The sequence below is a fragment of the Tachypleus tridentatus genome, chromosome 1 (assembly GCF_004210375.1).
Source record: "Tachypleus tridentatus isolate NWPU-2018 chromosome 1, ASM421037v1, whole genome shotgun sequence".
Classification (NCBI taxonomy): domain Eukaryota; kingdom Metazoa; phylum Arthropoda; class Merostomata; order Xiphosura; family Limulidae; genus Tachypleus; species Tachypleus tridentatus.
The window spans coordinates 44,624,931-44,649,409 of record NC_134825.1 but is presented as its reverse complement, the minus strand read 5'-3'; the positions used below and the strand labels follow the sequence as shown (position 1 = coordinate 44,649,409).

Below are 24,479 nucleotides of genomic sequence, written 5' to 3'. Positions count from 1 at the left end.
GAATAAATTATCACCTGGAATGGGTCGTGGAATATGAATGACAAAAGACCTGCTGCTAGTGTTGACAGACAAATACAAGAGAATGAGAAAAAAATGAGAAAAATAATGCCACAGTATTTGAAAGACTGGTTCAATGGGAGACAGACCAGGCAAGTTTCATGCATGAAGGTGGAGGGAGAATAAACCTCAGTGAAAAAGGGAAGTGAGAGGGTGCAAACCAAGAAAATAAGTAAATTATGTGGGAGCAAGAGCAGAATTTCAATTAACAAACATAAAAAACATGATAGTCAGAGAGGTATCAATAAGATGGCACAAGATGCATAGTAGAGTGTAAATCTTCAGTCCAGAAGACTGAAACAAATAAGAGAGTAGGTATAAAGAAATAGGTAAGACTAGTCCTGGTTGAGAAAAGTAACAGCCATTGCCAAAGGAATAGGACTATTAGAGAAGGGTAGAGAAATGTGGTAAAATGTTGAAGAGGGACATGTCTTATCAAAAGGAAACCTCACTTAAGAACTGGAAATGAAGAAGCTTCTTTGTTGACAGAATAAAAACTGGCTAAGTCAGGCACTTGTCAATAAGAAGAAAACTCTCAGCAAATGCTGTAAATGGGCACAAAAGTAAATAGTTAATGCACCAAAACAAAAAGGGCCTGAAACAGGAGCCAGGAAAGGCCGTGGAGAAGATTGAGTGGAGCGTGACCAAGAGAATTTCCAGTAGCAGCAGCAATCAGAAAATGCCCAACAAAAAGAAAGATGGTTGAGCATGTTGATTGATAGTGGACACTAGACCAATGTATTATGTTAAAAGACTTTCGTCTATTAAAACATATCCCAAGCTGAGAAAGAAGCACTGAAGAAAAGAAAGATCTGTTTTGAAAGATGGTAAGGAGATGTAGAAATTTAAACAGACACAACCCAGTCCTTATGAAAATTCCTATAAAAGCTCATAAAGAAGACAAAGGACCCTAAGAAATAAACCTCAGGTACTGTAAGGTCCACTGTAGGGGATATACGAGTTCTTGAGAAGCCTGAGTTCCCAAAAAGGAAAGAGCCTCCTATGCAAGGAGAGAACAAAAGTGCAAAGCCAGGTGACTAGATAAGCCAGAGTTCAGAGGCAAAGAAGGTAGGCTAATCTCAATTAGGATGAAAGGAAAAAAGATAATGTCTAAAAGTAACCAACAATGAGTGGGTGTAAGAAAGGATCCCAAAACAAGACCTCACTCCCAACATAGTAGCTATCATAAAGGATGGAAGTAGAGAAAATATCCCAGAATGGGTTAACAAATATAAACAGTCAAGAAAAGCAATGCCAGCCATGGGTGGAAAATAAGCAAGTGAAGGGCCACATGATAACAATGAACAATACAAGTGGCTGACTCTGAGGAGAAAAAAAAAGAATGGGAAGACAAAAAAGGATAGTTCAAGAGAGATGTGTAGGAAGGAGTCTGATCACAGACTAGGTGAAGACTATAAAGGGACCAAAAGGAAGAGAAACTGAAATTTGAAGAAAGGCAAAAGAAAGGAGGGAGAAAAGAAGCTAAGGTGAAGAAATGGGAAACAAATGTCAGCAAAAAGTTATATCAACAGCAGGAGGAGAGAGAAAGGTACTCACAGTATCATATGTATGTAATAGCCTCCGACAAGGAAAATGATGACTGAGACTATTGGTAGAGGTATGACAAGAAAAAGAGGATGTCCTGGAATCCAGAATAGAAGGATCCTGATATAGACAAGAAAAAGAAGAAAAGAGCAAGGCTGAGAAAAGGGAAAATTGAAAATAGAATGAGAACAAAAGTTGTATATTATCAGACTAGGTCATCAGAGAGAAAAGAACATCACTGAAGACATGTGGGCAAAGAAAGAGAACCAGAAAAATAATACATACACAAGAAAAGAGAAGGAATGCAATTAAGAGAAATGTAATGCAATGAAACCTGACAACAGTAGAAAAAAGTATGGAGAAGTGGAACAGTCTAACAGAGAAGGGAATAAACAACCACAAAAGCTATGTGTATTTTTTATAGCAAAGCCACTTAAGGCTATCTGCTGTGCCCACTGAGAGGAATCAAACCTCTGATTTTAGCAATGTAAATTAATAGACTTACTCATGTCCTACCAAGGGCTACCACAGAAGTTATGCAAACCACAAATAGCACCACAAATAAAAGGTGGTGCTAAGAGAGAAAAAGACAAAATAGATGAAAATAAGAAACTAGAAAGTGAAAATGAAGGTTGAGGTCCTGATCCTCAAGCTGGTCAGATAGAAATTAATGACAGGGAATTGTTAAAGGGAAGGGAAGGGGAGTCAACAAATCTTGACAAAAATGGCAACATGTGGGAGGAAGAGTTATTTATCATGCAGAAAAGAAATAGCACAAATCCTAACAACAAGCAAAGAGGAAAATGATAAACCTAAGAATCATCATGGATAAAGAAAATTAAAATTAAAGTTTCATTAATGAAGCAAATGTCATTAAGTTGAACATAAATGAAATACTTACTGCCAATACAGTGCTGAGGAGAAGAATGAAGATTCAAGAGGGAGTTAGTGTATAAAGAAGTCTGTTGCCTTCCTATTGGTGGAGGGCTTTTTACTATATAGTGACATCATCATGCAGTGACACAAGTTTACTTGAAATTAAGTGGACATTTTCACAAGACTAATGATTTACAAATCTCATTGGTAGAATGTATGGAAGATCTGAGAATGACTGTTAAACTGCATCAGGAAGTAAGTTTTTGTTTCAGAAATAACAAATTACAGTGGTGAGTATAATGATTAAATAGTCATGCTACAGACACTATAAGACCAGATTAAGTTCATGCTTTGGATCATGCAAATAATACAATGACTGTGTTGGCAATACTTAAACATTTGTAAGCTCAGAACTGTGAAAAGACATATAGAAACAGAAAATAAACAATGACCAAGAGAAACATATTCCACAAAAAGTTGTCAAACAAGTTCAAGATGAAAAAGAAAAAAATTGCTTTTCTTTACCCTGTAGACACTTAAGATATATTTACTAATGTGTGAATTGGTGTTAACACTAAGAAGCATTTACTAGTGACCCAAATATCAGCCATTTATTTTTATTTCAACTACAAAAGCATTTTGGATGATAAAGTTTTATGGGTATACAAGTACATGAAGTGCTGGGCTTGTTTGACAGTGACATACATTGTCCAAAGTGATCCTTATATTTAAGATGAGGTACAATTACAAAGATATTTTGCAAAAATTATTCTTATCAACAGTTGAATAATAGTTTTATTGATATTTTCAAGCCACTGGAATTTGTTGATTTTATTCTGCCCAACTAGCAGCTTGTAGTTTGTAACAAAGCACAAATGTCAAGAGTTTGAAGAAGATGAGCCTTGGATAAGAACAGAAAGATAACTTAATGTTTATCTACAAGCTTCATCTTGCAGTTTGGATGAATACTAAGATGGAAATTATGGAGTGCAAAAGCTCTGAGGTCAGTTATAATAGTCAGACATTTAAAATGGTGGAAAAGATTGTAGGTACAGCAATTGTCTAAAGTTGCTGTGCAAAAGTGTTAAGCTTTCCACCTGCTACCACTGTTTGTTAATACAAATGGAAGTTGTTCAGTAACATAAAAAAAAGCAGGAAAAATATCTCACAATGAACAAAAAGGATAAACTGGTTACAGTGCAGTACAGTTTCCACATCTTCCAAAATGGAAGCCTAGACGAAGGCAACATCAAGCACTAGCAAAACTGATGGCAGACAAGACAGGAAGAATTTAACAGTGAAGATGATCTTAATGAAGACAGTGGCTCAGAGTGATATTGGAGAGAGAGAGAGAGGATAATGATTCAGTGAGTTATCAAGTTAGATTACTTACTACTGTTAACAGTTTACAGAAATACAAATGAAAAAATATTAAAGAGCAAAAAAAACTACTTATGTAATTATAGTTACACTTCATAATTTCATGTATTACTTAACAAAGAAGTTACCAATACGAAATAGATCTGTAACATTGTTATTACTTGTTACATGTAATATTATTGAATGTTCAAATGAAAACTTAAAAAAAAATGGCAGAAAACTGTAATTGGTTTCAATTTGATACGGACATACAAAATGACATATTACACCTAAATATAGCAATATTTCACACACATTTTGTCTACTTGTATGTAATTAAATATAAAAAACACTACATATATTTAAATCCTTTACACTCTTCTTTTACAAACACTGAAAAAAAACTTACCTTTCCAATGATGATTATGTGAGGCTAAGTTCTGACTAGTGCACTGAAGAGTAGGTTGTGCAATAGAAGATTGATCTCTGGTTGTCGTGCGAGGTCGTAGTCGTGCTAACGAAGCACGTAGGCTATTCCGTGTTAAAAAATTGTTCTTTATCTTTGCTGTTGGTTGGGGCTGCAGAAAATCTCTTATCTTATCAGTACATTTGTCTTTAAACCCTGATTTTAGAGAAAAAGTAAAGCTATGCCTTCGACTCAAAGCAGGGGAGGTGCTTGAAGCTTGAGAAGACTTGTCACTGAAATTATTGTGAAGAGACGACAACGGAGATCGTCTGGAAGCTTCCATCATGGAAGGTTTCGAATATTTCACCATAGATTCAGGGTCCAGTGAGGCAGCACGTCTCTTAAATGACATTCCTTGAGTCTTTGTTGGAGTTATCTTGGATGAGGTTGACAAGTTACAACTGAAATTACACATGCTAGAATTTTTATTTAAGTCTACATCACTGGTAAAATAAAAAGATAAAATATTAATTATATTAACTTGCTGTCTTATAAAAAAAAAAATTAAGTAATTTAATAAAAGTCTACAATCACATTTTTAGTATTGTTCTGCCTTTTTTTGGATAACCAAATAAACAAGATTAAAGTACCTGGACTTTTCATTTCCTCCATGAAGAAGTGGGCTAAATTGCCATGATTCTACCTCTAAAAACCTGTAGAAATTGGTACTGCAGTCTTCAAATTGTCCTTTACCAACCAGAGATTCAAATATCTGAGAATCCATTAATGCCTGACAGACCTGAATAAAATAACAGGCAATTAGAATGACTATTAACTGCTTGAAGATTTTAGTGACATAAGATGGTATTTGTTTTTAAAAATTAACTGCAGATAGGTACAAAATTTAAATTAAAATAGAAATAAATATGAGATAAAATACTGAAACAAAAAATTTCCTTGTGAAATTTGACATGAACAACTAGTGATGAAATACGATATAACATACATTTTAAAATATGTAATAACTGATTAAAACAAGTTATATCTAAAAGATATTTAAAATCCTTTTGTCAAGAAGTTATTACCAAAACACATAAATGTCCTACATGTATAAAATAATATTAATAAAAACAGAAACCAAATCGAAATAAAACAACAAAGAAAACAAGAACCGACAGCCCTAACTTAAAATACATGATTAAAAAATTTAGATAGTATAAAGAAAAAACATACCAATAATATGCACATTTGCCATGAAATACATGAGGAAACTGAATTAAAGGTAGAAAGAATATACTACACAGAAACTACACACATCACAAGAACCATTAACAGACTATTAAAATGAAAAAGCAGAAGTAACAAGTATAACATTATACAACCACAGGAAAATGACACAAGTGAACTTGACTAATCAAAATTTAGAAAAATAAAATATAACAAAGGAAGGATACAACTGAAATAAATGAACTTTATAAAGACAATTATTACTGAAACTGTAGCATGTACCTTTACAGCATTCTCCCTTGCACAATTTTGAACCAAGAGTTCAGATTCGTTATGCTGCAGAAATGCAAAAACAATGTCTACTGCATTACTCCCAGTAAAGACATTATCATAATGCTTTAGTAGATAACGCTTTCTTCCAACATCAGCATGTTGCCTCAGATAGTTAATAATCTCATACCACAGCTGAGTGGCCTGAAACTGTCCTAAATGTAGAGAATATAGAATGGTTTTGGATGTGAATTGTATACAATTAAAACAAAAACAACTGAACACAATCAGTAATTTTGTATTTCAGAATGGCTTGTGTGGGCATTAACACTTACTAATAAAACACATTTATACATTTTTACTTAAGTGGGTTTCTCATCATCATGAATCAGTAATTTTGCATTCACATACTTTATACAAAAAAACAAACAAACTCAATTTAACAAATCATAGCTGCACATAAAGTATGAATACTCTAAAAAACATTTGTTTACAAAATACCTTTAAAATATTTCTCTCAAAAAATAAATGTGTCATCTGCATCTCATACAGCTGTACATGATGTATATTCCACAGTATATAATTTAGAAAATATTTTTAAACATTTCTTTTAGACAATAATGTGTCATCTATACTCCATACAAGATAATTTGCTGAACAATAACAATATTGCACCCAATTGCAACATCTTAAATTTAAAAATTACTTAAATTCAAAATTCAACTCAAAATTCAACTGAAGCAAACATAGGTGTCAATTTCAAAACTGTAATGAATCCACACAAAGCTTCTTGAAAAGTAGGGTTTCAAATTACTATTACTTTCCATTATTCTGATGACAAAAATATTCAAAATATTGCTTTTATGATTAATTCAAGTTTGTTCAGCTTAAATTATTTTTGACAAAACTTAGGAACATAATCAACTAATAGAAATTAGTGTTTAAGATTTTTATTATTCCATTATTACATTTCCATTGTTATTCCTCATTATTATTTTTGATTATTCCAATTATCCAAGTAATCAAAATATCATCATTATGATCATTCACTAACAATTTTTAAATTTAATTTTAGTTTCTCCAGCTTTGGCATGGTACAGTGATTAGAGGGTTGTCTCGTGATTTGAGCCTTGAGTTTTGTTCCTGTTGCAACAAAGGTGTAGGTGTCAACTATTATTCTTGAGTTATGACAAAGCAATTAAAGGTATCTGCCATTGTTCCTATTTTTGAACTGTCTATCAGATGGAAAGCAACTGTCTGGCAGCATCCATCAACAGCTCTACCAATGAACAATGCATATATTTCAATTATATCACCAACTTACCCTTTCAAGAAAATATAAAAATATCACCAGCTAATTTAGATAATTTATTTACCATCACTGACATAAATAATACTAATGAATTCCTTCCCTCCATAATAAAACTAACAATATGAATAGTGTATTAGTTATATTCTTCTAATTATGTCTATCCACACAAAGTACATTTAACTTGACCACCCCTTATACTCACTTTTGAATGTTTTTCAACAACTCAAAAGAAAATAACATTCCATTAAAAAACACTGCAACATTGTAGCAAAAGTATCCTAGAACTCATGATACATGCCCGTAAATTTATAAAACATTGTAATAATGGAATGTCCTTTTGAAATTATGATCCATGCTAAGAGCATAAAAAAAATGAAAAGTAACATGACTGAGTCATTTCACTCGCTGTAGTGATTCAGTAAGGAAATAATACTCTAAAACACTGAAAAAGCCTCATTAAACGTTTTATTCTAGTTTATCATATTGTGAATGGATAATCTTACCCCTATCAAAATTAATTTCCCACATTTTCCCCCCAGTTCTATTGTTTAGACTATTTTACGTGTTTTAGGATTATACTTATAATTCGACATAAGTGACTTTGGATATATTTTCTAAACTTTTGAATTTATTTATGAAGCTTTCGTAAAAAGAAATATAAACTAAATACTTTATGAAATACTAAGCTAGTTATTTGTTGAACATTAAAGTTATAGAGTAATAAGCATAACCCTGACGCCTGATGAAACAAAGACCTATTTTAAAACTTTTATCTTGACTTTCGGTTAGTAGTATTTTGAACTAAGTACTCGGATGGTGAAAATTTCATTTAACATTTACGTTGTTAGGTTAAATAAAGATACACACATCAACATGCTTCACCATAAAATTGGTTATTTCAAATAATAAGTATTAAAGAGTAAAATTACCATTTGTATTTGAAGATTTAATACTTAATAACGGCGTCTGCTCGTTACTACAACATTCAAATTTCCCTTCTACCGCCATTGTTGCTTAACTGCTCCCTATCAGCCTATATTGGAACTAAAAACTTTAATATTTTTAATACTTTCTTAAAACTTACTGTTAAATATTTTGTGAAGCACAATCCGAAAAAGGCTGATAGCCGAAAACTTCTGTATTGTATATAAACGAACTAAATAATTCAAAAGATTTTGTTAAATATTTATTTTTTTCTCACAAAAGGTAAGCTTGAAAAAACAACAAAAACCTGTGACTTGGAGGCTTAATATATTCCTTTATTGGCTGTACTCTCTGCTGCGGACTGCAGTTCCGCCTATCGAAGACTCCACAGCTTAGTTTGGATCAGCAAGACAAATGAATACTGTTAATTAATGAATAGGCCTACTATTTACTATATTCTAGATATTATAGCATGAGGCCAAACAAACAAAAGGTAGGTACATTAAATGCCAGGTATAATCTATAATGTCTGGTTAATAGATGGCAAAGAAAAATATCAGTTAATTCAGTAGATGCAATTTTTTCCACACATTATGGAAATTCAAACCCCCAAAAAATTTAGAACGTATAAATGTAATATGGGGTTCAATGTTCATTTAAAATAAGAATGAAATATTATCTTCAAAGTAATATAATATGTTTGTTTGTTTTGAATTTCACAAAAAGCTATAGAAGGATTATCTGCGCTAGCTGTCCCTAAGTCAGCAATTTAAGACAAGAGGGAAGGCAGCTTGTCATCACCACCCACTGCGAACTCTTAGGCTGCGCTTTTACCAGCAAACATGTTTAGTGTGACGGGGATTCGAGCCCGCAACCCTCAGATTACGAGACGATCAACGTAACCACCTGGCCATACCGGGCCCTAAGAAAGGAGAAAAAAAGATTTTATGAGGGACTTTCATAGCCGAAAAATCTGACATTTTACCAGCTATTTTATATTATTTTTATAATTTCATCGAGATGAAGCAAGTTTTAGTAAACGCAGAACTGGAATACACAAGAGAGAGCCCCCCCGGTGGCTCAGTGGTATGTCTGCGGACTTACAACGCTAAAAACCGGGTTTCGCTACCCGTGGTGGGCAAAGCACAGATAGCCCATTGTGCAGCTTTGTGCTTAATTCAAAACAACAACACAAGATAAAATTAAAACCAACCTTCCCGTGTTTAGAGGAATTAGGAAAATATTATTTACCAGACCATGGTTTTATTTTATTTTATTTAGAAATTAAAGATATTCACACATAGAAACAGATGTAAAATGAAGTACTAAACTATGAGATTAAATAAAGAAGAAAGCTTTTTTTTCCAGTTATATTTATTACGAGTACTTGTCTGAATGAGAAGAATGATAAAAAGTATTTCTGGAAAAGTAATTCTGTTTAATTCAGTAGGGCCCGGCATGGCCTAGCGCGTTAAGGCATGCGCTTCGTAATCTGAGGGTCGCGGGTTCGCGCCCGAGTCGCGCCAAACATGCTCGCCCTCCCAGCCGTGGGGACGTTATAATGTGACGGTCAATCCCACTATTCGTTGGTAAAAGAGTAGCCCAAGAGTTGGCGGTGGGTGGTGATGACTAGCTGCCTTCCCTCTAGTCTTACACTGCTAAATTAGGGACGGCTAGCACAGATAGCCCTGGAGTAGCTTTGTGTGAAATTCCAAACAAACAAACAAACAAACAAATTCTGTTTAATTCAGTAACTAGTCTAGTGGTGATATTCAGCAGGTTCGCACCGGTTCGTAAGAACCTGTTCTTAAAATTTTCTGAGGTCGCTGAACCGGTTCTTACCGGCTCTTAGCCCTCTGATGCTAGATGCACAATGTATAGAACTGTCACTATGGGGATTCTTGCTACGTAAAGTCACGCGCAATAACACAATTGTAAATTAATACGATAATGTTTGAGGTGAGATTGCACGGGCCTGTACAAGTGACAGATCAGCCATCTAAGACGAAGGAAGAAGAGCATTGCTGTAGACTAATATAGACCTACATTTCCTGTGTGAACATTTGATATTAGTCATCCATTATACTTGAAGCAGACAGAGAAAAGAAGGTGAGTTTGAAAAATGATGTAATCTGTGTAAGCTTCTATGCTACTAACGTTAAATTGTGAGGCTTAATGTTATTTTGTAGGTTTTACTATTCTAGAGCAAAATTAAAAGTTCATGGATTGGAGACTTAGTCTGCATTGACGTTTTCTTAGTCGATCTTTTCAGTACTGGTGGGTTAATAATGCTGCCCTTCACCTTTCTAAAGCCAAATTGTGCCAGTTAAACATTAAATTTATTCAGACACGGACAAATTATTTTAATATGCATATTACCAAAAAGTTAAACGTAATACGTGATGGCGTCTGAGCATCTAAGGGAATAAAATACATCTCAAGTTTTTGCTCGAGATACTGAATCTTTATTTGCTTGTATTTTCATGTTGACAGGATACGAAATTAGGATACTAAGCTTAATAGGCTAGTGCTCACATAGAAAAACTATTCAAATAATAGATATAAACATGAACCATAAGACCATAGTATTATATTTGTGTTAAAATTGTATGGCTTGGTAAGACTATATTTCACTATATTTATGCTTTTTGATATATACTTATCATATAAAATTCCTTACGTACGGGGAACATTGCCCCTTAAAACAGTATTTGCAAAAACAGTTAAACGTTAAATTAATTATCTTTGTTTATATGCTGCTCAAAAAAGATGTTTGTTTGTTTTGGAATTTCGCACAAAGCTACTCGAGGGCTATCTGTGCTAGCCGTCTCTAATTTAGCAGTGTAAGACTAGAGGGAAGGCAGCTAGTCATCACCACCCACCGCCAACTCTTGGGCTACTCTTTTACCAACGAATAGTGGGAGTGACCGTCACATTATAACGCCCCCACGGCTGAGAGGGCGAGCATGTTTGGCGCGAGTCGGGCGCGAACCCGCGCCCCTCAGATTATGAGTCGCACGCCTTACGCGCTTGGCCATGCCAGGCCACAAAAAAAAAGAAAAGAAAAGAGATTTAGAGATTATTATACAAATAGTGTTCATATGAAAATTTATAAAAATACTTCTATATTTTTAGCCCTTGTGGTGAAAGTTTAATAAGAAGTTATATTAATATATTTGTTTTTGAATTAAGGAATGCTGGCATTTCAGGCTTCAGCCTCTGAAACGGTGGTGCACAAAGTCCGGCCCGCGATATCCAACGTGAAAGATAACATAGCGTTCGCGCCGGCGCGAAGATTAAGCGCTATAGAAGAATATGCATTAGATTAGATACTAGATGGTTCCATATTTGTGTCGAGCAATAAAGAAAATTTAATAATCAAATCTCGTTAATACATAGGCATTTATTCATTGGCGCAATGACGTAATATTTACGTAATTACGAAATATCACGCGTTCCAATTGTTCTTCGAGATTTACTTACGAGTCCTATTTTGATATTATTTCGCAAAAAAAAAAAAGGCAGCTAATCGTAAAAGAAAAGTTGACGGCGAAAACCGGCAGTTTCATGATGATTGGACTGCACAATACTGTTTTGTTCTACAACAGAAGAACGTGATTTGCCATTCGACAGTAGCAGTGGCGAAGGTATCCAATACAAAGCGTCATTATGAGTCGAAGCATAAAGATTTCCACAACGTTGTCGGTTATGAACGAACAGCTCGAATTGAATCTCTGCGGCTGTCGCTGAATCACCAGCAGAACATTTTATCAAAGCAGTCAGCATATTTAGGTGCAGCATATGAGGTCAGTTACGATATTTCGTTGATGATAGCGAAATCTGGCCGACCGTTCACTGATGGTGATTTTGTCAAGCAATGTATGATTACTGCATCGGAAAAGTTGTGTCTGGAAGCAGTTCGCAAGCTACAGACGGTGGCTTTGAATCGTATGACAGTTCAACGAAGAATTTCACACCTCTCAGCAGACGTGACAAGGCAGCTTACAAATAAAGCTGCCAACTTTGTCTACTTCTCTTTGGCAGCATACGAGTCGACTGACATCAGTTCAACAGCACAGCTACTAGTTTTTGTTTGTGGTGTGTCGTCATCGTTTGATATCACAGAGGAACTATTCGGTATGGGTTCCATGAAGGGTCAGATAACTGGGTCTGCTCTATTCGAGGAGACAGTACGATTATGTAGTAGTGTTTCATTGGATTTCACGAAATTGGTAAGTGTGACAACTGATGGAGCACCAGCCATGACCGGAGAAAGTAGCGGGCTGGTAGCACTGTTGATGAAACATCGAGGAAAGCAGAACAGACAGTTGGTGAAGTTGTACTGTATTGTTCACCAACAGAATCTGTGCAGTAAAGAACTTGGTTTTCAGGCACTGATGGCATTAGTGACGAAAACCATTAATTTCATCAAATCACTAGGGCTCAATCACCGTCAGTTTCGAAGTCTTCTTGAAGAAATTGATTCAGAATATGGTGACCTTGTGTATCACTATGAAGTACGCTGGTTTAGTCGAGGGAAGATGCTCAGAAGATTCCGAAAGTTGATTGATGAGGTGATAGAATTTCTCAGAAGCAAGAACAAAGACACAGAAGTTATTTCCATGACTGATCCAGCTTGGCAAGCTATTTGACCTTTCTGGTCGACATGACACAACACTTGAATGATCTGAATTTGAAGTTGCAAGGCAAAAATTAGCTTGTCTGTCAGCTTACAAATCATGTCTCAGCTTTCAGGATAAAGTTGTAGTTTTTTTGGGCAGCAAGCAGCATCAGGCAACTTCGTGCACTATACCACTTTTTAGTCACAGCTACAGAAGAATCAGGACATTGACACAAGTTTATGTTGGGAAGCTAGATACCTTGATTCAATCCTTCAACTCACGGTTTCATGACTTTGACCAATGCAGATTGTTGATGAAACTTTTTGCTGATCCGTTCAGTGTGTCAGTGTATGACTTGTCAGCAGAATATCAGCTCGAACTTACTGATCTCCAGGCATCTGATGAACTGCGCGCTATTTACCGAGAAAACAGTTTGTTTGACTTCTACAAAACGTTGCCTGATACATTTGGTAACGTGTAAGAGAACACATTTGTCCACACCAGCATGTTTAGCAGCACGTACTGCTGCGAACAGGTTTTCTCGCATATGAAACTGAACAAAAACAACACTCGCAATCAGATGACTGATGATCATCTGGAAGCAGTCTTGCGTCTTTCAACGTCAAACATCAAGCTGGACACTTCTAAGCTCGTAGATGACATGTAGCACTATCCATCGCACTGACTTTGTGACAGTTGACGTATCATAACATTTCTTAGAATAACGTGCAAACTCTTTGATGTAATCGTTATTTGTGTGTTCTTAAATGTGATGTCCATCTTGTGTGAAACAACTGTAGACCGATTTTAATCTTCACTTTTTGTGACCCCAATGGTTAAGAAAAGTCTGTTTGTGGCCCCTGACTCAAAAAAAATTGTGCACCACTGCTCTAAAATGAAGCGGTAACATGATACACTGGAATTTGTAAAAAAAACAAAAAAACCAAGAACTGAAACTTCAAAGCAAGATGCAATTAAACTTTTAATACCAGCAACCTTAAGAAGCGATGAAAAACCTGCTTCTAATACTTCGCAAACTAGAGATAATGAAGATCTAACAACTTCTCTTCCTGATTGCAGGCCGAGGATTTCAAGATGAAAATATGATGGGTTGATTGTCCGCAGCAAGAAACGTGATTGTGATCACTACGTGAAATTTGACGAGGAAATAGAGAAGCTACAGTGTTGAAGCATCAGGAAGGAATAAAACCATCCAATAAGCGTCTTTTGAAAATAAAAATGAATGAACATTTTTCATCGAATGCACACAATATATGTGCAATGCAATTGAAAGATCGTGCAGATGATGTAATTACCAAATGCCAAGATTAAATAAACCATAGATATATCAACTCTGTAATGTTTTTAATACAACATACAATGTAGCAAACGAAGCAGGCCAGTTTCTGACGTTTAAGATAAGATTGAGCTACAAATAGAAAATGGGTTGGTCACGGAAGTGGGACACCATTCTTAGAAAACTACTGTTAAAATAGTTAGTCACATTGCATAGGAAATTAAAAATAAAATATTTACTAAAACAGTTTAACAAAATTTACAGCTCTGTGTCATGTCATCATTGATGAAGCTTCAACCATAACTAGTAAACCAGTGATTATAATTTTTGTAAATGTCGAAGACTGTGATCTGTCATCAATAACTTTTTATTGATTTGGCTGAGTTGAAAGGACAGGATGCTAAAACTATATGCACATCTCTATTAAATGGTTTGCCTGATGCAGGATTTGATAGTAGATATTTAAAAAATAATTTGGTCGCATTCTGCTCAGATGGTGCAAGTGTAATGCTTGGCCACAAATCACGGGTGAGCAGTAAACTTAAAAATGATCATAATTTGGCATTGCTTAAATCACCGCTTGCAACTGGTTCTATTACTAATATAAAACAATTTAATCACTCTAAGGTGTTCAGAGATAAAATTTACACGATCTTTCACCAATTAAACAAAAACAAATTGAGCTTTTTAACATTTCGGAAGAAATTGGACGAGAAATTCTGAAGATTGGTAGAGTTTTGGTACCAAGATGGGCTGCTTGCAGTAAAATCAACATTTGCTGTATGACATGCTTATCCAGCATTATACAAATATTTTTCTACTGGGAAAAATATTCAGGAATGGCTAGCCATCTTTTCAAGAAATTCTTCCTGGAAGATTTAGCAATAATGTTAGATATACTACAAGAAATTTCTTTACTTTCTAATGCCCTTCAAGCCAGAAATTTAAATTTAGCAAGAGCTAAAAACTAAAAAAAAAGGACTATTAAGGCATTTGAACTGCTCAAATAAAGTAGGGGAACCTTTGAAACGAAAATTGATGAAACCATTGCTTCTGAGTCCTTTAGGAATACTGAGTTTGTTGAAAACCAAAGATATGTTGGCCTTCTTCATCAAAAACTACTGGAAGCAGTGATAAAAATCATGAAAGCCAGATTGATGGATTGTGATCACTTAAAATGACAATAAAATTCATGAACTGGTAAACATACTTGAGTCAGATTTATGGAATACTGATGAAGTTGTTGTCCCTGGAAAGCCGCTGAAAAAATTGTATGAATTCAGTGAGCTCTTTCATCATGAAATCAGCATTAATGATTTCCATGACTATGTGGAAAATGTCCTATGAAATCGCCATAACCATGAGGTTCCAAGAACTGTGTATAAGGCTAAAAACATCATTAATACTGTTGCTCTTAGTTCCACATAGGCAGAAAGATGGTTTTCAACAATGAATATCACACAGTCAGATAAAAAAAGCTGCTTTGCAGTTGAAAATGTGGAAAATCTGTTGACAATTAATTTGATTGGCCCCCATTGGATTCATGGGATCACACCTCTTCATTTCAAATGTGACTAAGTAAAAACACACAGTTGATGACAACAGGGTCAAATATGGAAGGAATAAAGATTCTGATGATAATCAAATTGTGATTTGGAAATATTTAAAGCATGCTAAATAAATTATTTTAGTAAGGTATTTTTGTTATTATTTTTCATTGCAAAAAGTGGGGATGTGTAAAGCAAGATAAAACCGGGTTGTTAAAATGTTTGAATACCCCCACTGGAGTAGTCAAATAAGTAAGAAGGGGTGTGCTATGATATGAATATACATGTTTCGAGCAGGTGTGGTGGTCAGTTTTGTTTTGGTGTTTTTCCGTTTGTGAATTTTCTTACATCTTGCTTGATGCGTTCCATAATTTAGCTTTTGAGTTTAATCTGTCCCTACTGTACGACTTTTATGCTCAGAATGTTTGCTTCGTTTCGTCAAAAGTGATAGAATTCAGTAGCTGTATATGTCATTACGTGAAAAATAAATTATAATCAACAACGTACATATTAATACACCTAGAAGTTTTTAGGAATATGTATGTCTCAAAGAGTTCACAATCCGACCTGATGGTTTGAAATGAAATGTTGTTTGTAAATTGTTGGGCAACACTTTTAAAGCCCATGGGGTTTCGGGTCACTTCTTAAACGTACTGTGGTACTTTTCTGGAGTGTCTTAGTTTCGGAATGTAAAGTTTTAGAGACTAAATTTATTTACAACCAAAGAATACAGAAATTACATGGAAACTAAATATTATTTTATATATTATTGATATTTAGAAGTAGGAATGTATTTAATTCGGTAATACTGATTAATTGTTTGTTTGTTTTTGAATTTCGCACAAAGCTACACGAGGGCTATCTGGGCTAACCGTACCTAACTTAGCAGTGTAAGACTAGAGGGAAGGCAGCTAGTCACTGCCAACTTTTGGGCTACTCTTTTACTAACGAATAGTGGGATTGACCGTCATAATATAATGCCCCCACGGCTGAAAGGGCGACATTGTTTGGTGTCACAGGGATTCGAACCCGCGACCCTCATATTACGATTCTTCAAAATTATTCAGCTATTCTTATCATCTATGAAACTTCTCACTTAATAATCAACATAGGCCTAACGTGGCTAGATGGTTAATGCACTCGAATCGTAATATGAGGGTCGCGGGTTCGAATCCTTGTGACACCAAACATGGTCGCCCTTTCAGCCTTGGAGGGTGTTATAATGTGACGGTGAATCCCACTATTCCTTGGTAAAAGAGTAGCTCAAGAGTTGGCGGGAGTGGTGATAACTATCTGCCTTCCTTCTAGTTTTATACTGCTAAATTAGGGACGGCTAACGCAGATAGCCTTCGTGTAGCTTTGCGAGAAATACAGAAACAAACAATACTTCGACAGGTCTGAGTGGGTGGAGGTCAAAATTTATTATTATTGTAGTTCGTTCTAAATGGACAAATGCTACAAGTGAGATGGCTCAGGGATCTGTGCCGAAACCATTGTTATTAAAGACATTAAAGAGAGTTAGTTCGACTGAATAGTTGTACAAAAACATGACATTTATTTATTATAAATGTAAATTTATAAATCTGGGTTGTTTTAAATTCAATTTCACATATAATATAAATGGGAATATTCTCAACAGTGAGAAGAGGGATCTTGATACAACTCTTAGCTGGTCGAGGCAGTGTTTTATTTTAAGTGTTAAAGTAGAATTTTCGTTGTAACTTGCAGGTATACACAAGAATTTTGATTAGAAGTCTAACCAGGCATTTTTATATTGTTTAAGTAGTAGTTAAACCTTATCGGAACTATTGTTTGCATTTATGGTCCCTATGTTTTGTGAAGGACAATGCGTTGTTGGGAAGATTTCAAAAGACGACTGTTGGGATGATATCGGGAATAAATAGATTGTCGTATGAGAATAGGTTGAGATATTTTAAACTGTCCACTATAGAGAGGAGAAGGCCTGGGTTGAATTAAATGAAGCCTTCTAAATTATGAAATAAACTGATAAAATTGATGCACTGTCCATTCTTGAGACGAGAATGTCTGGGCTGATAAAAGTGATGGAGATACATTTTTCGTACTAAAATGCTAATACGTTGGAAGAAAAGAGTTCTTAAGTTTAAGCTTTGGAAAAACAGACATATCCAGTTGGACCAGTTGCAGATTTCATAACTACAATAGAATACTAAAAGTGTGGAAGATATAGACATGTAATTTTACATACATTTTTGAAAATGGTTGATAAATATTTAGATGATTAAGGTTGAATTTAATTATTTGTGTTCTGTTTTTGAGTGAAGTCGTGAGTCAGAACGTCCAGGATACGTCGAAAGATTTTTGAAGTCCCCTAATTTATATTACATCGTGAATATATGAAGAAAAGCAACTTATAAAGATATGCATGGTTAACTATTCTTAAATTAGGTTACATAAAAAGCCATTATTTATATCAAAATATCTCTGAATTTTAGTTTTAAATAATAGTTTCGATTATAGGAGTAAAATGGAACATCATAATTTCTTCAAAATCATCTTATATCGCTCCTTCGAATTACTCTTCTAAATAAAAATAAGTATATATAAATATTCCTTTTGATAAATGAGATTTTTTGCCAATCTTTTTCAATTTTCGCTACTCATAGCGAGAAGATCATTGATGACAACATCTTTGTTACCTCCATTATTTTCAAGCATGGTTTTTATGAGGTCTCTATCAATGGCAGGAAACATTTCTTGCATCTGAAAATAAAATAGGATTGTAGTACACCATCAAGAAAAAATGCATGTGACTATTTAATTTAGTTATGATTTTGGAGGCTAGTGGTATATTGCACTCCAACGTAAATCTCTTCTGGGTGTATTAATAATATAAATCAATATAACTGGCAAGGAAACCAACGAGTTTTAGAAATCTTATTCCATTTTTGATCCTAACTTTTCATATTATTCACTTTAAAAAATACATGCAAATAAAATCATAAGATAAAAATACATTGAAGTTTTTTTTTGCCAAATTATTTTAACTAAAGTCATTAAGATCAATATGAAAATCATATGACCAAAAATGATAATGTTTAAACGTTAACAGTTTAACCGATAATGCGTCTGAAAGATATAATATTCTAAGAAGAATGATTTTGGAATTCTGAATTTCAGTGGTGGAAGTATGAATTAAATATTTTGTTAGCAAAGTTTGACTACTCGGGAAAACATTTGTTCATTTGTTTGTAGTTTGGCTCTGTGCTTTCGATATGATAAGCACAGCACAGATAGCTTCTTGCCCATAATATCCAAAGCAGGTGTTTAGCGTTACTAGTCTGCAGAGTGCTATTCGTATTGTGCGCGATTATGAAACCAGTTTCTGTACCTTTCATAGGAAATGCACCCCAAGCTACACAGATACTTTACTCACATTTTTCTTTTTTCACTTCTTCCTACACAAGAAAAATGAAAACAGAAAGACGTAAACTCAGGTTAGCTTGTTTACATTACATTTAATGGCCAAAGACCGGTGTGGCCACATGGTTAGGGCGTTAGACTCCTAATCTGAGGGTCACAAGTTTCAATCCCAGTCACGTCAAACATGCTTGCACTTTCAGCCGTGGGGCGTTATAATATCACCATCAATTTCATTATTCGTTGGTAAAAGAGTAGTCCAAAAGTTGGCGGTGGGTGGTAATGACTAGGTACCTTCCCTCTTTACTAAGTTAGAAACGGCTAGCGCAGATAGCCATCATTTAGCTTTGCGCAAAATTCAAAATAAACATACATATATAATGGCCAAGTAGTACGTCCATGCAAGCTCACCTCAAGGGGTGCAACAAGCAATGAGATCCGTAAGGCCAGTTTAATATCTTTAATTTTGAGAAGCCGAGTAGAGCGTCCCTGCAAGTGTATTACCCCATATATTTAGTTATTTTCAGGCATCTCTCCTGTAGAAAGATTTGATGGTAGACTCCAGAGTCAGCTTGTTTAAAAAGTGAGCAATTAACAAACATTTATTAGATAATTGGCCTTGTATAAAGTCGTTTAGAATCCAGTGTACTTAGTCAGTTACAATTTAGCCATAATTTTTCTCACCAAACCAAGAATAAAAAGATACCAGAAAGAAAACTTTTACGTCGAAACTGTTTACCGTAAAACTATTTCATAAATTCTGTTTTTTATGAGAGAATTTCAAACAAAGCAAAAATCATACCTGTTTAATATCATCATCTGTTAGCCATACGGGTTGTCTTGGTTGAGATACCTGTTGATACTCACGGACATTCAACACTAAAATGTCAAAGATGAATTTTCAATATAATATAAATTGCATGCACAGAATTAATACCAACTAATGTTAGTAATTTCTGGTTCTAAACAAAAATTAAGGAAGTTCACATTGTAATTATTGAAACTTCAGATATAAACAAATGTAACATTACAAAGGACAATGAATATTAAAGTATAAAATGTAACATCTTTACAAGATACAATCTTGGCTAAAAGTTTGCATATTTTGTAACAACTACAATTATTATTATTAAAATGGAATACAAATATAGTTAGCAAACTGAGAAATGAATGTTATATTAAATAACTACACATGTATTCAGCCGAGGTTCTGAATTTTTCAAGTACAAGGGTTTAGATCGTAGCCTCGTCATTTATTGACCGAACTAAGATATAATTACAGTTTTGAATTCACGATGTAAAATCCTTTCGACTGATTTATTTGATCACGCCCAAGGTCTTATATATTAATTTACTCTAACTATATGTAAAAGAATTTCTATTTGAGAGTAGGCTGGCAGAGATCCTGATAAGTAATAACATCGAATCGGGTATACAAGAGCCTCATGCTTGGGATTGCTTACGCACGAAAACATAGTTAATAAAAAGGATAAAGAAAAAAGGTATCCTAGATTAAGATAAATTTAATCTAATCGTGTCAAAATGAATTTCAAGTGCCGCAGTTATTGAGGAATCCTTTTTGTTTGTATAATAAGAGAAGTTTTTTGGATACTATGAACGATTCATTACAACGGTAAACAACTTTAACAGCATTTTATTTATCACAGCAAAACTTTATAAAATTATATATAATGGCAAAATATAACATCAACTTATTATCAAAAGCGTCTATAATTTTATATCAGTTCGTATTAAATATTCAAATACTTGAGACGTCCTCCTCGTATGCTAATAACCTCCACAAGGTTATGTTAGAATCTGTTAATGAGAATACTGATGTAACCAATGCGATTTCATTCCAACTGGTCACTAAAAAAAGCTGTAAGCTAGTTACAAGAGCTGATTTAAGGTCGTTGTTGACAATTTTTTGTCTTAATTCTGTTCAGTAGTTTTCAATGGTATTACAATCTGGAGACTTTATTGGCCATGCCAATCTTGTAACGCTCTCCTGATAATTCTGTACAATGTATGCACTATGGGCAGATACATTGTCTTCCTGTAACATAAACATATTGCCAATTCTTACTCTAGTATGTGGTATAAATATCGTTACCATGTGATGTCTGTAGGGGGCGTTATTGACATTTCCCTGAAGGAGATGAAGAGCAATATTTTAACGATGATGAATAGCTGCCCAAAGATGTACTGCACTATATTATATGTATTCTCTGTAGGAAAATAGTCTTTCCTCATCTATTCTCCAGGCAAACAAAAAAAACACACCTATTATCAGCTTTAAAATGCCGAAAACAGAACTCATCTCAAAAAATGATATGTCGCCAGTGTCCTAACAGTCTTGCCCAAGTAACACGATGATGGCAGTGAATTTTGGTTAATATCAGTTCGCAGATAACACTTCCTGCAAAATAACCATGTTTGGTCAATTTTCTATTCACTGTTCTACTGAATATCCTGGAATGAATGTGCTCACACCATTCTTGTTCTAAGGTAGTGCAAGAATTCTTTTGACCTTGACGTGTTAACCTGTTCCAAACACGGCCATTTAGAAATGTATTTTTTCAGTGTCTATCAGTAGACATTTCTGGAACAACGTTTCTTGCAGTCCAATGATTATTTTTTTTAGGATTCGGTATACAGTACACTGTGGGTAACGTACTGTTCTGGCAACGCTCGTTTGCTTCATACTATTTCTGGACAGTCGAAATTTATTTTTTACGAGCTGAATGCTTGTCACATGATGGTAAGTACTGATTAATCTTTTTTTATAAATTAAATCTAAACAAACATTTTACAAACATGTTTTTTAAAAAATCGTTATATTATAAAACAATCTATATTAATAAAACGGCGTGTCTACTTGTCTGTGGGTCTAAATGTGTTTTACTGCCATAGCTCCAAGAGAAAGAACTTAGGAATTAGAAATTTTGCACACACTCATATAAGGTGGAATATGAGAGTGCACACTCATAGGTATTTTTGCTTATCCATATGCGTGCGCATCTTTTTGTGAGGTAAGCAAGCGAGAAAAACAGTGAAAAAATATGTGACTGCCATAGTTCCAAGAGATAAGATCCTAGAAACCTGAAATTTTGCTCTCATATGAAGTGGACATTTTAAAAAGGCAAGCTAGCAAAAAAGTACATAGAAGGGAAGTGGTTCCTTATATTACAAACATAAATCACAGACAGGCACGCACACATTCACATGTGTGCATGCATCTCTAAGTATGTGTGACCCCCAGAGCTCAAAAAGGAAAACCTAGAAAACTGAAATTCTGCATCCGTAACAAGTAGTTTCTGAGGGCTTGCACCTGAGTATTATTACTTACCTACGTGCGTGTGTGCATGCGCCTCATTTCATGTGAAAAATCATGTAGAAAATAAATGAGGAAAGAACTTAGAATCTTGAAATTTTGCAACCATATTATGTGGACTCCGAGGGTGTGCACCTAGGTATTATTATTATTATCTTTTCCACCTACGTGCGCGCCTGCACATCTTTTCAATGAATCAAACTGGCGAAAAATCATATAGAAAAGAAGTGGTTTCGTTTGTTCTTAATTTCGTGAAAAGCTACTCCAGGGCCATCTGCGCTAGCAGTCCCTAATTTAGCAGTGTAAGACTAGAGGGAAGGCAGCTGGTCATCACCACCAACTCTTGGGCTATTCTTTTACCAACGAATAGTGGGAGTGATCGTCACATTATAACGCCCTCACGGCTGAAAGAGTGAACATGTTTGGTGTGACCGGAATTCGAACTCGTGACCCTCGGATTACGAGTCGAGGGCTTAACCCACCTGGCCATGCCATGCCGAAAGAAGTGGTTTTTTATGTTGTGTTTATGTAGAAAAATCAGTGTGTTTCGGTGAAAATGCGTTCCATCAGTTACTTTTATACTTTTATGCCATGTTGTTTATCAACAAAAGTATACAGGTTATACAGCTATACTGAAATGGGTTCAGAATACGCACACTATCAATCTTATAACCCGAGCAAAGCTGGGTACTTTCGTTAGTATATGTATAAATAATAATTATCATTTTTCTAGTATTCATGAAAACAACATTTCTGTGTATATTTGTTCATAATCTGAGAGTGGTTCTTAATCAGAACTTTGAGTTAATTATGTTTCTATGTTGCTTTCAAATCTGTTTTCTGATGAACCATGCAAAACAAAAGTTATAGAAGAAATATTCCTACACGTTCTTGAATTTTTCTTATTTTAACCTTTTTACACACACTTTTTAAGTTACACTTTAACGCAGGAATTATGTATTAGATCAATAAATCATGGTATATTTGAAAAAATACCGGAGAAACAAACAAACTCACATAGCTATAATTTTATTTGATAAAACTACGCTCACGAAATTTAATTTAATAAAAGTTTGCATAAAGTAAACAATAAACGTAAGTAATGTTATTTATTATATCGTTCAGAGTATTAAACCAGTTATGAACGTTAAGAGTACGATACGATTTTACGAGGTGAAACCAGGAAATTCACAAAAATGTAGAGTAAAATCCATAGTAAAAAAATAGCTAAAATGTGTTTATAGTTGTCTATGAAAGGAATCGAAACTAAAGTATTGCAAAGTAAAGTACATATAAATCTCTAAAGAAGACAAACTTAGCTAAATATACAAAAATGTTTGAATGCATGTTGGTTTCGAATGAAGTGCGTGTGTGTGTTTTAGAATCTATATAAATCTAAAATGTCCATATAATTTTATTTCGTGTGATGTTAATTTTTTTTAGAAATTACGCAGGGCTAAATGTTGCTTATGTGAAACACTTTGCAAATAAAAAATAAAGTCGAAGCCAGTCGTTATGTGATGACGATCGAGAAATTTTCGAGAAAAAGTCCAGACAGAGAAAATCAAGCATATTATACATATAGTCAATTGTCTGAACCTACGATTTGCTAATGTGATAGCAGAGAAGAAAAATAACGGTGAATGGAAATGCATACAAATATAATCTTTCTTAGAAAATGCTCATAAATTTAACTACATCTTTAAAATTCTCTCATTGGAGGTGAAAAACATCAATAACAATGTATTGTATCAGTGATGTCGATAAACCAACTTGTTGAGAAATTTATATGCAAAAACGGCTCGTTTGGGTTGAGAAAATATTTTACATAGAAGAGCGATATATATAACTACCGTGAAACCCATTTTCTGTATTCAAATGTTAGATAATTTAAATAACTAACTTAAAATATTATATTATTTTGGTTTTCCTTAATATTGTATTACCCTGCTCTAAACATTATAAGTTTAAAATGAAAAAAAAAGCTATGAAATTCTCCACTCGACTGGAATTTTAACGTGAAAGTTTCGCTTGAGACCAAACACTGAGCCATTTCAAACTTTACCAACAGAGAGTGGAGTGTTGCCTACAACATTGCGAACAGAGAGTGACTTTTATGTATTAAAAAACTATAGCATAAGAGTTAATTGATATTCTTGGTATCTCTGACTGCTTGAAACGTTTTGACATAAAGTTCTTACTACTGTTTAGAATGTTCTGAACTTCTCTAAAAAACGCTATATGTGATTTAACATTTTATACATTGTAAAACAGTGGATGAGGTTACTTGTATTTTTTTAAAGT

General features: G+C 34.4%; 1 protein-coding gene across 3 annotated transcripts in view; it reads right to left on the bottom strand.

Moving 5' to 3' along the window:
* LOC143247269 (DEP domain-containing protein 7-like) overlaps positions 1 to 24,479 on the bottom strand; it is a 55,162-nt gene that overhangs the window by 14,468 nt on the left and 16,215 nt on the right. For all 3 annotated transcript variants that reach the window (XM_076495031.1, XM_076495040.1, XM_076495049.1), the window contains 5 exons: positions 19,644 to 19,720; positions 18,121 to 18,184; positions 5,753 to 5,955; positions 4,894 to 5,042; positions 4,247 to 4,704 (listed from right to left, as the gene is read on the bottom strand). In XM_076495031.1, the coding sequence (XP_076351146.1) occupies positions 4,247 to 4,704; positions 4,894 to 5,042; positions 5,753 to 5,955; positions 18,121 to 18,184; positions 19,644 to 19,720 (951 nt within the window). The remainder of the gene's footprint in view (positions 1 to 4,246; positions 4,705 to 4,893; positions 5,043 to 5,752; positions 5,956 to 18,120; positions 18,185 to 19,643; positions 19,721 to 24,479) is intronic.